The sequence below is a fragment of the Punica granatum genome, chromosome 7 (assembly GCF_007655135.1).
Source record: "Punica granatum isolate Tunisia-2019 chromosome 7, ASM765513v2, whole genome shotgun sequence".
In the NCBI taxonomy this organism is placed as follows: domain Eukaryota; kingdom Viridiplantae; phylum Streptophyta; class Magnoliopsida; order Myrtales; family Lythraceae; genus Punica; species Punica granatum.
The window spans coordinates 91944-108628 of record NC_045133.1 but is presented as its reverse complement, the minus strand read 5'-3'; the positions used below and the strand labels follow the sequence as shown (position 1 = coordinate 108628).

The 16685-nt window shown below is 38.5% G+C and overlaps 1 protein-coding gene across 1 annotated transcript; it reads left to right on the top strand.

The window, feature by feature from the left end:
- Nucleotides 1-2470: 2470 nt before the first annotated feature.
- On the top strand, nucleotides 2471-10321 carry LOC116214341 (signal recognition particle subunit SRP68). The gene is made up of 14 exons (XM_031549762.1): nucleotides 2471-2677; nucleotides 2804-2932; nucleotides 3126-3192; nucleotides 3344-3454; nucleotides 4751-4946; nucleotides 5532-5617; nucleotides 5725-5920; nucleotides 6704-6815; nucleotides 7765-7892; nucleotides 8016-8222; nucleotides 8317-8426; nucleotides 8993-9122; nucleotides 9299-9448; nucleotides 9880-10321. The coding sequence occupies exons 2-14, from the start codon at nucleotides 2869-2871 to the stop codon at nucleotides 10096-10098; spliced, it is 1776 nt and encodes a 591-aa protein (XP_031405622.1). The 5' UTR covers nucleotides 2471-2677; nucleotides 2804-2868; the 3' UTR covers nucleotides 10099-10321.
- Nucleotides 10322-16685: the final 6364 nt, after the last annotated feature.

Below are 16685 nucleotides of genomic sequence, written 5' to 3'. Positions count from 1 at the left end.
CGTAACTTTCGCGTCCGTGATAGCAGACCTACTCTGTATGACAGCGGGGGGTCTACTGTTCTTCATTTGTTTGTTTGTACCGACTCCCACCTATAAATTGCGGGTTCTTCTTCTATAATGATCAGATCAGAAGAAGGAAAAAACTACTCTTTCTGAAATACTCTCTTCATGACATTCTAAGTTCTTTCCTTCCGGGTAAAAGGGGTTCTTAGAGTTCGAAGTAATTCTTTAATACCAGGAACTGACTCCGAGTATGCTCTGTGCTCGCCTCAAATGAGGATCCTGCACATCAGAAAGGATTTGAGTATACTCTGTGCTTTCCTCTCATGAGGATCCTGCAGATCAGAAAGAATAATGTCGCTCAGATATTCGATCCGAGGTAATCCTATGGAATCAGTGGGATTAACGGTATAAGTTCTAAGGATGTGTGACGGAACATAGGGGCTTGAGCATGTTGCCCAGGAGAGGCGTGAAAGCTCGCCAAAAGCGTATGGTCACATGTCCCTCAGGGCTTATGTCGTTAATGCTATTGCACTTCCCTAGGTGATTTTAACTCTACTCACTACACAACAAAAATCAACTCTTCAAAATCAAAAAGGTTGGTCCCATACATAAACCCATATATAACTCTATTATACTCAATTGAATTTTTAATACTAAATTCTTTCAACTATTCATTACTTTTTTTACACTTTTTTCTCATAATTCAACAACACAATCATTACAACCCAATTAAAATCAAAATTCAACTCAACTCAACTCTAAAACCAAGCACATCATACATATTCTTATGATTGTTTAATAAAGAATCAAAGGGCATTTCTAGATATATTACTAAAAAAGAATCGACATAATACTGTCAATTAGAATTGAAATTTTTTTGTCCCTATTGTTACAGACATACGATTCATTGAGAGAAAAAGAAATAGATTGAATTAAAGGTGTTTGTATGTCACTTTTACAAGGAACAAGAAAGGGGATATTTGATCTAAATACCGAATAATTAAATAGAAATTCCTTATTTAATTTAGAAATACCATACTATCTAGAATTGTATAGATATCGAACAAGATTTCTATATTATAGCTTAAACCTATAATCTATAACATAATAGAACTTCAAAATAGAAATTTAATTAAAATATTAAAATATATTAAAATATTAGTATATATATTAAAATATTAAAATAAAATATTTTAATATTGATATAAAAATAAATATAAAAAATCAAATTCTCTTTTTTAATCTTAAGTAATTGTTGATCAGATTGAAATAGGATTTTCGAGATAAGGAATGAACAAACCATGGATAAGTCATTATTGATGAACTTGTGGACTATGTTATCATGCAGTATAGTCCCTTTATCTTTTATATCTCGATTGAGCTCAAGGCATGGTATATGTCATCCTTGTATGACTCAATCTCCTTTTTCTTGGTTACCCGAGTTTGTCTATCAAATGAGCTCAATATTCCCATATTGACTCATTTTGGTATGCATACATTTTTAGACTACACTCATCAAGCGTCTGTGAGATATCACTCTTGTCACATATGAGGAACAAATCTTATCTTGGTCATTCACATTCCTTAGCATGTTTTGCGGTATACCTAATTCCCGTCTTTATAAGTATCCTGTTACGGTCGACGCTTAACTATATCAAAATATACGGCATTACATGTAGGAAACCATGATGACCTCAAGTCTAAGGATCACTGCACCATAGTCATTATGAGAACTGCTAATGACAATCACATGATCACCTATGTAGCGGTCTCATGGCGGGTCAGTCCAATATGCATTATTCCCAATATATGCTTATGTTGTGACTCGATGTCCCTACATCTATGACCTGTGAGACTTAATTAGCAATCGATATCACACCGGTCTTTTTGCATTATCGTTGTCCTAGTTACGATTACGACAATACTTCGACCATGGACGTTTAGGAATAGTGTTCATCATTGATAAAATCTCACAATCAAGTCATACTTGATGCTTATTGAACGTACCATTCCAAGCACGTTACTATGTAAAAAAAATTTAGCGTAACCGCCATAGTAATAGAAATAATAAAAGATGCCTCACATTGCAAGTGTCATAATATATAATCGATGACTGATCGCGTTTAGGGCATACATCAATTTCCAATATCTCATACTTGCACTAGAGCCAATCTCTTATATCCCTAATGCCCAATGACCTAGTATGAGCGTCATTTTTGCGCGGGCCAAGAGGATTAGTAAGTGAGTCCACTATATTGTTCTAACATGTTCCACCAACACACTAAAAGGGTTATACATTCCAAATTCTCGAGCCGTACGACGAATTTTATTTTTTATTTTAATAAAAAACTGAACACAAAACTTATTATTATTTTTTTCCCAAAACAAGGGAGACATCATCAACATCAATACTGGCAGGCCCATATACAGTGTCAATGGGTCTGCGGCAATATCTCTCCTCGGATTCGGCCCAGTTCCACGCTGGCCTACTCTCTTCCTTCTTTCCTTGCAGTTTGGTGCCGCCGTGCGCTGCCAGCCCTGCATGGTCTTCTGCCTCCGTTTCCCATCCATTCCATCTCGTTTTCCTCCCATTCTCTCAGCTCAGCACTCTCTGATCTGCAACACAACCCTCCCCCTGCGGGCGAAGTGTCACTGCCGAATTGAAGCGAACGAGGTAAATTTGTTGAATTGCTGGCCTACTTGGATACATTTGCAATTGTTGCCCTGATCGTCCAAGCAGGAGAAATTTGCTTTCTGTCGGTTTGTTTCATTGGCTCCTTTTTATTCTAATTGAAACCAGAGAACTCAGAAGACCTCGAATCCGAGCCCCCATTATCTCCAGAATTCTCTCCCTCCCCTGCTGTCATGGAAGTCGATGGTATGAAATCCAACAGTGGAAATCAGATTGCTCAGAGATTCTCGATCAAGGGTATGTTCTCTTATCTCCTTGCTTTTTTTTTTTTGGTTCACAAGGTAATGAGAAATGCTACTGTCCCTTCTCTCTCTTTCTATTTGGAGTGCCCTGAAGGAGTGTTCTCCGACTAAAACTGATTTTAAAGGGTATATGTATTTGTCATGCGTCTCTGACCGTCAATCCTCTGTTCTTCTTGGAGCGCTTCCAGTGTTGCAGCTTTTGAAATCTGCTCAGATGCAGCATGGTTTGCGTCATGGAGACTACACTCGATACCGGTACAGTGTATTCTGCTATTCATTCTTCACTAAGCTGTATATGCTCTTTTGGGATATATCTTATTGGTTCTTCTCGAGGCATGAATTTAAAGTGTTTTGCTCGGGTCCCCCTTATTTTTATTTTTATTTTTTGTTTTTGGTGATCCGATAGGCGATATTGCACAGCCCGTCTTAGGCGTTTATACAAATCTCTGAAGCTCACGCATGGTCGTGGAAAATTCACTCGCCGGGCCATAACTGAATCAACTGTCACCGAAGTCAGGTGTGCTGGTTTCCTCTTTCAACACCTTTCTTTTCCTTTTCTTCTCCAAAGTATGATAGTTTATTCTTTCTACCTTCTTGAAGTTAGTCTCAAGATTTCAATTCCAGTAGCAAGTGCATAGTGCAAACTATTTTACTAGCCCTGAAGATTAAATGGCAAAGCATTGCTTTGTTGTAGTTCATTTTTTATCAGGTACCAGAGGTTTCTTAGTCATGTGTTATGTTCAGAATTATTTGATGTTATTATGATTGATTCAAACTGTAAGTTTTAGCATCAAATGAGTGGCCTATAGTCTACTTTATAAAAGGCTTGCATGCATACCCGGTTATACATCGAAGAAACAAGGATCCTTATTGAGTCTTTTAATAAATAAAGAAAACATCTGGCGAAAATAAATAAATAAATAAGTAAATAAAGAGAACTTAATGCTGTTTCAATTAGAAAGAGTTAAAGTCTCTTTTTGAAAAATCATTCAGTAATTAGTTGCGTATAGTCTGATTTATTAAACTTTTCCTTCCACTTTGCCATAGATCCAGTATGAAGGATCCTTTTATCATACCTTCAAATTAATAAAGGAGGTAACATACTGCGGGAATTCGTTAAAGACAGCATCTTTGAGGGGGGAAATTTCAGTGAGAACAAGATTTTCTCCTTATTAACATATCTTACTTATTTAGGTTAAAGTAATTTACCCGACTCTGCTCTTTCACATCTCAAACCGCAAGATCGATCCCGCGTGCTTATAAAGTCAATGTATTACTGGGCTACTCCTTGGTGGTGTTATTTGTTTGAGTTTTCCTTGGGCTTGGCCATGTCTGCGTTTTGCTTTAGCATTCCCAAGGTGGTTGGACCTTTGGCTGTGGCTTTCCGTTACCCAAGAAGCTAAGCAGGGATGCTCTGGCCTCTTGGCTTTGTTTGTAACTGTAACATTTCTTAGAAAGCTGTGAGCAGCTGTTGTCCTCACACATCCAATGGCTTAAAGGATGTATGTATAATGAGAAGCTGGGGTTTAAAGCTCTTGAAATAACTTTCTTCTCTGGCAAAGCTGTCCTTTCTACATAGGAAATTGCTATATTAACATTTTGAGTCTTTTGACCCTGAGCAAGGTGGACTATCTTCTAGTGGAATATCTGGTGAATTCTTTAAGAATGTAGAATAATATTTATCCATTATCACAGGAACGAAAAGAACATCTCATTCTTAATATGTCATCATATCATATGATGAAGTACTAGCAATAGTCATGTTCCCCACGAGCTTTCCCATTGTGACATTATCTTTTATTGTTGCAAATAGGTTTCTTCATCTGCTTCTTTATACAGCAGAACGAGCCTGGAGCCATGCCATGGAGAAAAGACAACTTCCTGATGGTCCCAATGCACGCCAGCGCATATATTTGATAGGCAGGTTGAGGAAAGCTGTAAAATGGGCAACCTTGTTCTCACAATTGTGTGCCATTAAAGGAGATTCAAGAACATCTCTTGAAGCTGAAGTGCGCCTCCATTTGCTATTGGATTTATCCTTTCTTTTTATCATTGAGTATTGCAATGAATATTTATTTTCAAACCGCTAAAAGATTATTTGGCATTTTGTTTGGAAAGTTACTTGTGAGAAATGATTTCAGTTGATTTTATCTGAAGTCGTTTTGGTTTTATCGAACTTAATTTTATCTGAATTGAGCTGCCTGTGATAATCCTGAATTTGAAGTGAATTGAATAGAAGTTTATTGGAATAGGGAAAAATTTATTAAATTAAGTGCAGCATACGGAATGTTGAATGAAAATAAAAAATAAAGGGATTACAAATCCTAGAAAGATTCTGGTGGAATTCGTTAAATTAAGTGCGATATATGGAATGTTGAAGAATAAAAAATTAAAAATGAAATGGATTACAAATCCTAGAAAGGTTCTACTTCTAGCAGGAAAATTTTATAGCCTGCCATCAGATGTCTTTTTATTGGTTATATTGTGGCGACACCTAAATAAAATATTTGACTTGAATAGATGACATAACAATAGACATGGTGTAAATTAGAGGATATTTCTTTCTCTTTTGACTAATTAGGTCAAACCTGCAGGCATATGCTTCATATATGAAAGGAAACCTGTTGTTCGAGCAAGATCAGAACTGGGACATTGCTTTGATGAACTTCAAAAGTGCCAGGTAGGTCCCTTTATGTTTCATGAGCATGCGTTGTAAATTCTATCGTTCTCCCCCATGCTTGGTGGATGAGTAAGATGTCAGCTTATTCTTTTGTCGCGTTCCTGTAGGGCTGTTTATGAAGAACTTGGTAAATATGGAGACCTAGAGAACCAAGTCTTATGCCGTGAGCGTGTTGAGGAGCTAGAACCAAGTATACGTTATTGCCTACACAAAATTGGGGAATCAAATCTGCAAACATCTGAATTCCTGCACATTGGTGAGATGGAAGGACCTGCACTAGACCTATTCAAAGCTAAATTGGAGGTATGCAATAATTGAACACTTATCTTATGGTTTTGGATTTTACTAAGTAGTCAAATTACTTGAGAAAATTGATTCCTAGTTCATTGCATTTTGATTTATTAATTTAAGGTTCTAACTGATGCCAGGCTTTAAGTTTAATTTTCTTGGTTATTAAGCACTTTCCTCATAGTGTAATGTTGTCTTAATCTTCTAAAATTTTGTTAATGCGTGCAACATTCTTTTGTTAGCTATTTAACTGGGCTTATAAAGTCTAATTTCCTGTTCATTGTTCTTCAGATAGCTCAAAATGGGCTTGTAAAGTCTATATTCCAGATCTATGGGATTATAGCTATTTTTCTTTTGTGTACTGCGGTCCTTTTGAGCTGAGTAATATATAATTAAAAGTAGCGGACAGGACAAATTCCTATAGGTTTTCAACATGCTTCTGGCAGAAGCTTAGCATGCTACCATTCCCTCTTGAATGGATCTCAGTCTATTTAAATCCGTTTTAAAATACCAATGTAGGTTGATTCAGGTGGTTCGTTGCCCGTTCCCCTTAAGTAAGGCTCGGGTCGAGTCTTGTCAATGGAGAAAATCCATGATAGAGAGAGAGATTTACTCCTTAGTGGGCCGAACCAGCTCGAATTGGATTAATCGGGGCCCATTGGGCTTTCGGATACTACGGTGGACACTTAAAAAAAAACCCGATTTATTTGTTACTTGATTTACCAGCACTGTTGACTGTGTGAAATCTTGATTATTTTATTTTTCTCTATTTTTTTAATTTAATCTATTGCTTTACAGGCTGTCATGGCTGAAGCAAGATCCCAGCAAGCAGCATCCTTGACAGAATTATCTTGGCTTGGTCATAGGTTTCCAATATCCAATGCAAAGACTCGTGTTGCGATTATAAAGGGTTGGTGTATTGGTTTTTATCTTACGTTATGGCCTTATTAATGCTGTTATTTGCTTTCCAATAGTGACAAAGGAAGATGAACGGACTGCCCAAGGGCTAGGTGAGCTATAGGTCGTGTTATCTAGGGACCAGAAAATGGAATTTTAGTGGCAGAGCAAGCGAGTCCATGGCCGTCATTTGAGTTTCTGCTTTTGGGCATGGATTTTTTCCTTCTCCCTCCTCTCTGTTTTGGTCCATCAGTGTTGGTGTGACTGTTCAATCACTGTCTTCTTGAACTCTAAGGTTGCAAGCACCATCCAGATGTGGATTGGGTTCTGGTCAGAATATTAACCTAGGTAGCACCTCGGTGACCATAGCCCCCAAGCTCCATAGAGGAGAGGATCGAATAGAGGGGAGGGGGAGGAGATGGAGAGAAGACTAAGCCGATGAAGAATCTGAGGATGGTGAGACTTCTCCACGACATTGTCTCCAACCAGTCCAAATCAATTCCCTTAAGTGGAAGGCAGAAGGGAGGGGGGATAAGTGCAAGGAGTTGACAGGTAATTCCTTCTTGTGGCAATGGCTTGCTAGCGCCGCAAATCCAATGCCATCCTCGGCCAATGGGTGGCACGACTGTGGGCAGGCTAGTCCTTGGGTCGTCCGTCTTCCTCTTTGTTTCATCTTCCTTGTTTGTGTTTCTATGTATTTAGCTCCTTTGTTGATGTTGTAATTTTTCATTTTCAGCTTTCCTTAAATCGTCAGGATGATCTCTAGCAAGTAGCAATAGTTTAAGTTATTATTGATTTTCTTTGAAGTTACTTGCAATGCTGATGGATTTCTCTGCAAAATTATTGCATTCTGTTTGGGACCTAAAAAATGCATATGTTGATTTTCTCTTATTTTGTCTTAATCTTTGAAGATGTACATTGTAGACCACAGTGACACTGCTGATTTTGTGAAATGCATGCAGCACAAGATCTGGAGAAAGATCTGCATGGTCCATTGGCAGACTCGATGCCTGCAGAAAAAAGGCTAATTATGTTTGACAAAGTTTTTGCTGCTTATCATGATGCAAGGAGCTGCATTCGGAATGACCTGGTAAGGGATTAGTTCGGCATCAGCAGTAGTTAGGCAAATGAGGGGTCGGTTTTATTTCTCTCAGTTTATGTTCTCATTCTTTTGTATTGGCCTTACCCTCTGACCATCCACTCTCTTTTCCAGGTCAGTGCAGGCAGTACTGAAAATATGAAGGATGATTTGAATGGTCTCGATAAAGCTGTTAATGCTTTATTAGGCCAGAGAACCATTGAACGCAACCAGCTGTTGGTCAGCGTGGCGAAGAGCAAACTTAATAAGCGCCGTGATGAAAAAAATGAGAAAGTTACAAAGCCTGAAGAGCTTGTTCGGTTGTATGATCTCTTATTACAGGTGAAGCGATTTAAAGGCATAAATTGTGATGATATATGTTGTAATAGAAGAGCATAATGAATGCATATAATCTTGATGCCCATGATACTTGCAGAATGTGGCTGATCTTTCTGATCTGGTTAGTTCTGGGAGAGACAGGAGACCCGAAGAAGTTTCATTCATGGAGGAGTGTGCACTCAAAAGCTTATTATTCCGAGCAGAGAGGTTTTCTTGCTAGATTCCTCTTAAGTCATAATTTGAATGCGGAATACTTATCTGCAGTATCTGCTGTTCTTTATTAGCTTTTATTTTCTCGATTTTCCCATTGTGATATATATATATATATATATATATTATATTTCTTTGTACTTGCTCGGAGTTGATATTGAAGTAGTGAAATTTTATATTTTATTTTGGCGATGTCCTTGCTGCTCCTGCTTATCAATAGGCACATTCCCCATCTTTTTTTAACTCCATTAGTTCCGCTATTCTTAGTAGAGTTAAGCAATGCCGGCTATCTCTGTGAAATGCAGAAGAGATGGAGGATGTAAGGATAGACAACAAATTCCTGGTGATGTGTGATTGTACATTCAATTGATACAGAGCTACTGTATCAATAAATATTACCCTCTATTACACTAATTCGAGGGGCTTTAAAGTAATTTCCACCAGTATGGACTGTGTCATGCGGGTAGGGAAACCTAACCCATTTGTTTGCTGTACCTTGGTGTCTATGATCCTTTCCTGATTCTTTTTAGTTGATTGGACTGATTCAGTAAGGTACTTTGCAGGTGCTTTTTCTTGGCGTGGTCTTATGGTTTGGCTGGGAAGAGGGCTGAAGCTTATGCTCTGTACTGTCATGCTTGGTCCCTAGCAGATGAGGCTCTTCGACAATGTTATACTTCAAATAATAGTGACGAGGTAGCATAGCAGTTTGTAAATATTGGCTCTTAAATTCCTGGCAACACACACTCACACACACACAACACACTATATGTTGGCTCCTTGAATTTTATATGAAAATCTGGTTTTTGAATATTTGCATCTTCCATTAGTTTAGAGGTGAGTAACATGCTAGTGAGTTTTTATCTTGACAGATAATGATAAAAGAGTTGAAGGAGTTATGCGACGAGTGCAGATCTAGTAGCTGCATAGAGCATGCAACTGGGGTAATAGAGGAAGTCAAGGGTCCAGAAAATCTGTCAAAAGAAATTTCTGCCATGTCATTGACCACAACTGGCAAGAAGGTATACTATTTGGTTTAGTTTCTTCAGTTTTGAGACTGAATTGGCTGTTCTGGTTTGTACTTGGGGTGGGGGTTAAGTTGAGCAAGGAACGGTTTTTTATTATGTCGTCTCTGTCAGGCATGAAATATAATTCCAGTAATTTGTGCTCTGAAGAACTGCTATTTTCGTTAGATGAATGTGTATTGGAGCATGCATGCTGGGAGAGTTAAAAAGTCAACATGATTAAACAAACATGCTGAAGATCAATTCTAGAAGGATGGTCTTCCTTAAGTTACATACAGATTTACTTTACATTATTCCAAGGGCCACCAATTTTCTTGTTTGCTCCCAAATCTGAATGTGGACTCGGACCTCGAGATAGTCTGGTATTTCTTTAATTAACAGTGTGATGTGTATAGATTTATTTATATATACGTATTTTTTGTTTGCAGTTGGAGAAACTAGTGGACAAACTGGATGTGTATGAATCAGCTGTTGGTGATTCAAGTGCGAAAGGAGTGCCGCACATTGAAGCCTTCCCTCCTCCCTTATTGTCAGTGCCTCGTAATCCCATTGTTCTGGACCTTGCTTATAACTGGATCGACTTTCCATCTCTTGAGAATCGGATGAAGAAAGACAAGAAGGGCTTCATAAGTAGGCTGTGGCGGTGATCGTCCAAGTGACTTTACGATTCAATGGCGAAAAAACAAGAGTAACTTTAGGATTCTGAACCACTCCTTTTCATTTGATAATTGCATGTGCATTTTGAGTAGGTGGAAGATTTTGAGATGCACTATAGGATGCACAAGCGTTGGAAAGATCCTCTCTCTTTGCTATTGGGTGCTACATGTTAGATGAAGTGGATGATTTATGCTGCAAAAATTTTCCATGGCATATCTTACGTGGTAAATGCTGACCTTGATCAAACCACAGAAATTATACAAGAACAAGTCAAAGTGCAACACCAAGATGAAACCCCGAATAGATTTTACAGCACGAAGTTAAGGACAATGCTTTGAATCAGTCGCTTGATTTTCGGTCAGATTTGTCTTCCTCCACCAACCCTCTTTTTTTTTTTTCTTCTCTTGCTTTAATGCGGCCCACATCTCCTCTCACCCAAATCATGCTGGGGCTCACCCGTCACTCAAAGATAAAACACTACTGAGGACCCACATCCTCTCACCCAAATCATGCTGGGGCCCACCCCTGTCACTAAAAAATAAAACACCATGCGGCATCCGCAGTTTAAATAAAGATCATACCTCTTCTTTCACATTACTATCAATTTAGTCACTCTACGAATTTTACCACCATTTAAACCCAAACGTTTACCTTCCACCTATCAATATGGTCCTCGACGTTAGTCGAGGTAATAAAACTCTGACGTGGCTGCACAGGTGGACCAAACGGCGTCAGTGAAATCGTTTTTTAAACTCGAAACACGTGCCAAAGTTGAAACGCCACTGTTTGAAAGCAAATCATAGAACATGTGCTTGAAACGCCATCATTGTTAGCAAATGAAACGCCCCGGTTTTGGACAAAATCAGAGGTAGCCTCTTCTTCTGATTCCCAAATTTGAAGCGTAAAATTGATTGTCAACCTTAATTTCCCAAATCGAGCTTTTGATTTGGAACCCTAATTCCCAGAATCCTTTGATTCCGATCCCTAATTCCCTAAATCCAAGCCCTTTTCCGTCGATCAAAGGCATGTTGAAGACGAGGTTAGCTTCTAATATCGAACCATAATTCCCAAATTCTTCAGATTCCAAACCCTAATTCCCGAAATCCATTCCCTATTCTATTGATCCCAGGCACGTTGACGACGAGGTTGGAGTTGACAATGAGCTACCACTCTCGATCAGAGGATCCCTAATTCCGGAAATCCAACTCCTTCCAATCAAAGGCACGTTGAAGACGAGGTTAGCTTTTGATTTCGAACCCTAATTCCCAAATTCTTATGATTCCGAACTCTAATTCCCGAAATTTGTTCCCCTTTTTTGTCGATCCCAGGCACATTGACAACGAGGTTGGAGCTGACAATGAGCTACCACTCTCGATTCGACTCACTTTGGTGCAATTCAGGAGGTTCGTATGAACAGAGCAACTCGAGCATCGCCGGAGCACTAGCATTCTTTTATAATTGCGGCCGAAAAGCTGTGAGGATGATTTCTAACACCAATGCAAACCCTGAAAGGCCATTTTATAGATGCCCATTTTGGAAGAATGGCGCAAGGTGCCGTGGCTACTTTGAGTGGGAAGATTAATTGATGAGCGCTCCAAATTTATCACAGGAACAGAGAGTGATAAATCAATTGAGGAGGAGGAATGTGCATTACGAGAGAAAGGTGAAGAAACTTACTTGTATATGTTGGATTATGGCAATGCTGGTAGTGATGTTGGTGATGTTGCTGGCCATTATCATTCAAGGCTGTGGCATACTGAGGATGGAAGCTACTTGATTAGGCTTGAATGGGTAAAATAGGTTGATGCTACTTCATGTTGGTGCTTTGGTAGTTTAGAAGTTGTTAGGTTTTGTCTCCTGTAATAGCTGCTTAGGTTTTACATGTTGGTAATTGTCGGTGGAATGTTGGAATAGTTGTTAATGCAACTGCATATTCTACAAATGAGGCAATATATTATTGTACCCATTCCAACTGTGATATGTAACTTGTGACCAAGTAATGGAAACTGACCATTTGGTGCTATTCTTTTACCTGACCAGTTGCAATTCTAATATTTCATTCTATTATGAGTTGAACTTGCCTGAAATCTATGTACTTGCCACTGTACTGCCTATAAGGCAAGCAACACTCATATTCTATTATGGTATGGTCTGTAGTGCCTATAAGGCAAGCAACACTCATATTCTATTTTGGTTTGGTATGTTTCTGTTTCCGTTTCTGTTCTGGTATGTTTTTGCTTTGGAGCAATCTATTTCTGTTCTATTCCGTATTAGATTGCCATTGGAGTATATTGTGTGCTACTTGGATTGCACTAGATTCCTGTTCTGTTTCTGTTATGTTATGGTGCTGTCTTTTTCTGTAGGATAGTCTTGTGACTGTTTCTATTCTAGTCTAGTCTGTTTCTGTTTCTATTATGTATTGGATTGCCAATGGAGTACATTGTGTGCTACTTGGATTGCACTGGATTTCTATTTTGTTTCTGTTCTGTTCTGGTGATGTCTGTTTCTGTTCTGGTGCTGTCTATTTCAATTATGGTCTGGTCTGTTTCTGTTCTGTTCTGTTCTATATTGGATTGCCAATGGAGTATGTTGTGTGCTACTTGGTCTATTTCAGTTTCTGTTTAGTTTTTGTTGTTGTACCTGACCAGTTGGCATTCCAGTGGTCTGAATTGGCTATTGTGTTATGTTATTTACTTCTACTTAGCCAACTACTCCGAATGTGTCTGGATGGTGATGCTAACAGACGATGAACGATCAAATGTAAATGAGGGACAGTTACATAATACAAAAAAGACTATAAACGATTATTGTTGGCATTCCAATTGTCAGTCATATACAAAAAGATGATGCCAAATTACAGAGAACACAGTCAGATTACATACAACACAGTCATATACAAAAAGTTGCAATTCCAATTGCTAAGAATACTCATGATGTGATTCTTGTTGGCATTCCAATTGTTAGTCATATACAAAAAGATGATGCCAAATTATAGAGAACATAGTCAAATTACAGAGAACACAGTCATATACAAAAAGATGATGCCATATTACAGAGAACACAGTCATATACAAAAAGTTGTCATTCTAATTGCTAAGACTACTCATGATGTTCTTGCATTCCCAATTGCTAACATTACTCCCGATCCTTCTAAGCTGTTTTCCTACTAGATCTCCAATCTGTGCTGATGTGCTTGCTAGACTTGGTAGAGGATTCTTGAAAGGAAGAACCTATCTTCTTCATCATAGTCTTAGTGAATCTGCTTGATGCTAAGATAGTCTCCCTTGTGACACATTCTTGCCCATGAAACATAGAAGATGCAGGGTTGATTCTTGATGGAGCATTTGGCACTGATGAAGATACTGCATTGTTTAATTGTGATAGTTGGATTTGAGGACTTAGAGAAGGAGAAGGAGGCTTTCGTGGTAATGGTCTTATTGTAGGTGGAGACGGGAAGCTAACATGAGGAGAAGCTGACGATGTGACACAGCGAAACTAAAGAACCAATTGTAATCTGTTGATTCGCGCACGAATGCCAGTAAATAATCTTTTATAACCTGTTGATTCTATGAATACCAGGAAATATACATCAAATTCGTTGATTCAATCAATGCCGAATTTGGGAAAATAGAGAAAATATTCTCTCAAAATTTTATTCATAAAAAAAACTGTCCTTAGCTTTAGGGATTACATTGCTTAAATAGGAAAAACGAAATTATAACGAAGAAAATAAAATATTCTCTAAAATAAACTATTCCCTAAAAAGTATAAAAACGCCCAAATAACATAAAATTGCCACGTCTTCTGCCGCTTCATTCTGCCATGGATGGAGAGAATTCGACCTCGAATCGTTATCGTCCGAACTATCACCTTGATCTTCACGAATAGAGAGATTAATATGCTTCTGTTGTTTTCTCACTTGCCACTTGAATGCCTTCTTCTCTTTGCGAACTCTTTCTCTTAATTTTTTGTACATAAAATTCTGTACACCTCTTAGCTAATAAACACTTTCACTGAATCTTTGCTTTCTTGATCGAGTCACGTGCACTTCGACCAACTTTGGCAATTGAATAACCTCCGAAATTGGCACTGTAAGCATCCATGCATCTTTCTTTTGCATTGAAAATTTTTTCATCTAGAATATCCTAAATCTGAGCACAAATTTCTTCGTGTTGTGGAGGAGGACGATCTTAGGTTTTTAGGGTTTTAGGGTTTTGTGTGTTTTGGCTTGGAAATGGTTGAACTTGGGCTGCTAGGGGCGATTGTTTTCTTGGGGAGTTTGAGAGCATTTGTTGAGTGAGAAAGGTAGAGATATAACAAGAAGCAAAAGTGATTAACTTAATGACTTTGAGGGTATATATAGACAAAACTTAAGTGCAGTTAAGAAAAACAAAGTACAATTAAACTCTTGATTAGGCTAGGTCGGTTTCATTAGGGGAGGATGAAGATGAATTTCCACCAAGTATCTTGATGAAGTAGAGTTAAGAACATTTATGAGGATAGAGTGTTGAAGAAGAAGACTAAAGATATTTTTAGGGCAAGATGAGCAAGAGTCCAAGGGAGAGTCGGCTAGGGCAAGTCACGGCTGCCTTTAGCTGACCGTGGGTCCCACGAGCCTTGAGGGAAGGTTGGGAGGAAGCTCGGGTCTTGATTGATCGCGCATTCAAGTCCCATGGCTCAAATGAATGTCAAATTGACGATATGCGCACGAAAATAATTCAAATGAGCCAAATATTGCCATGTTTGCATGAGGAGATGCTTCGGGTGGTTATGAGGTTCGGAATTTGGTTTTGCTCATTTTAGGCGATCAGAGCAAAGTTAGTCGTTTTTTAATGCATATCTTGCATATGCATTCCGCGTTGGTCGTTTTAACATGCATTGTTAGTCGGATTGAATAATTGACCCTTAAGCTAGTATTGCAAATGTGAAGCCGGAGATGTCCTAGGAGCCTGCAGCCGGATTTCTCAGATTGCTTTCTGAGTTGCTTAGGCTAGCCGGAGAACGCTGCGATCTTAGTTTGTTGGAAACAGACCTTGAAGGATTGAAAAAAATGCATCGGAGACCATAAAAAGCTTTGTTTTGGAGGCATAGATGAATTGTGCAGTTCAGTCTGAGGATTTTACATTGAGCCTTGGGATGACTAGCACAGTGTAGGGCAATCGTCCGGCATTAAGTTTCCGCCAAAAGGATCGCCGATTATGGATTTCCGTTGAAAACGACATTCTCTACTCCTCGGAGGTTACTCAGGAAGCCGAAAGAGGTTAAACAGTATGATTTGGCCAATTGCGTCCGTCCGCTATGGTTTTCAGGGCAATGCATGGCTAACTTCATTTGCCGATATTTCGTTAGACCAGTCTTTGATTGTGCCTTTCCATTGAAATGTATGTTTGTTCTGTCGCTCGGGAGATATTCAAGAAGTTCATGTAACTTCTAAGGAACAATCTTAAGTGAAGCTCATGCCATGTATTGAGGAAATTGCTTTGTACATAGCAGATGATCTGCGAAATGTGTGTGGAGACACTTTTCATCTGTTTAGCATTGCTATGGATTTTTGAAGCCAAATATTTACTATCTTCTAATGGTCGAGTGAACCACTGGAAAATAGCAATGTCGATGTTCTATTTTGTAAACGCCAGTTTATGGGCTGTTTGGGCTTTCTGGTTGCTCTGTTAGATCTCTGATGACCAAGAGAGTTCTTCTGTTGTGCGCTCTAGTCCTCTACTTATCCTTGCTGACTTGAGGATAAATAGTTATTTGCGGCTCTGTAGAATCTTTTTCTGTATCAATGTTCAAGTAATAGCCCGAATTTCTGCTAATGCGCATTGTTTGAACCGGTTGATGCACGTAAAATAATTCCAAATTTTGAAACAAATAAATTGATGCACGTAAAATCCAAAAACATCCCGTACAATATTTTTTTTCCTTTGAAAATATAAAATTCTAGTGAAATTTAAAAAAAGCCTTCAGTTAAAAAAGCCGTGAATGTACTGAGTGATAATTAAAGGTGACTTCCTCGATAAATGAAAATTGTGGTCGGGACTTCCACGGCGGTTCCCGAGCACCAGTGGGTTAAAACGGGTGTTAACGACATAAAAGCTCCATACCAAAAAAGCAGGACATAAAAGCTGCGGTAAGAAAAAAACAAAAAAACAAGTTTCAACATGTCAATAAAATTGGAAATAAAGTTGATAGCATAACAAGCTGTCATGTCCATTTTATAATAATTTACATTAACAAAGTCCAAGTATCAAGTGATCGCATCATGTGACCTAATATACTATGGGAGGGTGCCCGCACGTTGCAGCGGAGTAAAAGCCCATTCCATTAATAATTGTATCATTGTAATTTACAGAATACTCATAAGACATAATCTCAACACATAATAGTCTAAGATTTCTTATATGGCATATTGATTAATATAGGGTTTTTAGGGGTTCTCGGGGATTTTCGGGGGTTCTCAACGTTTCTTGAGGTTTTAGGGTTTTAGGGGTTTTAGGGTTTAGGGTTATAGGGTTTTAGGGTTTTAGGGTTTTAGGGTTTTTAGGGTTTTAGGGTTTTAGGGTTTTAGTGTTTTAGG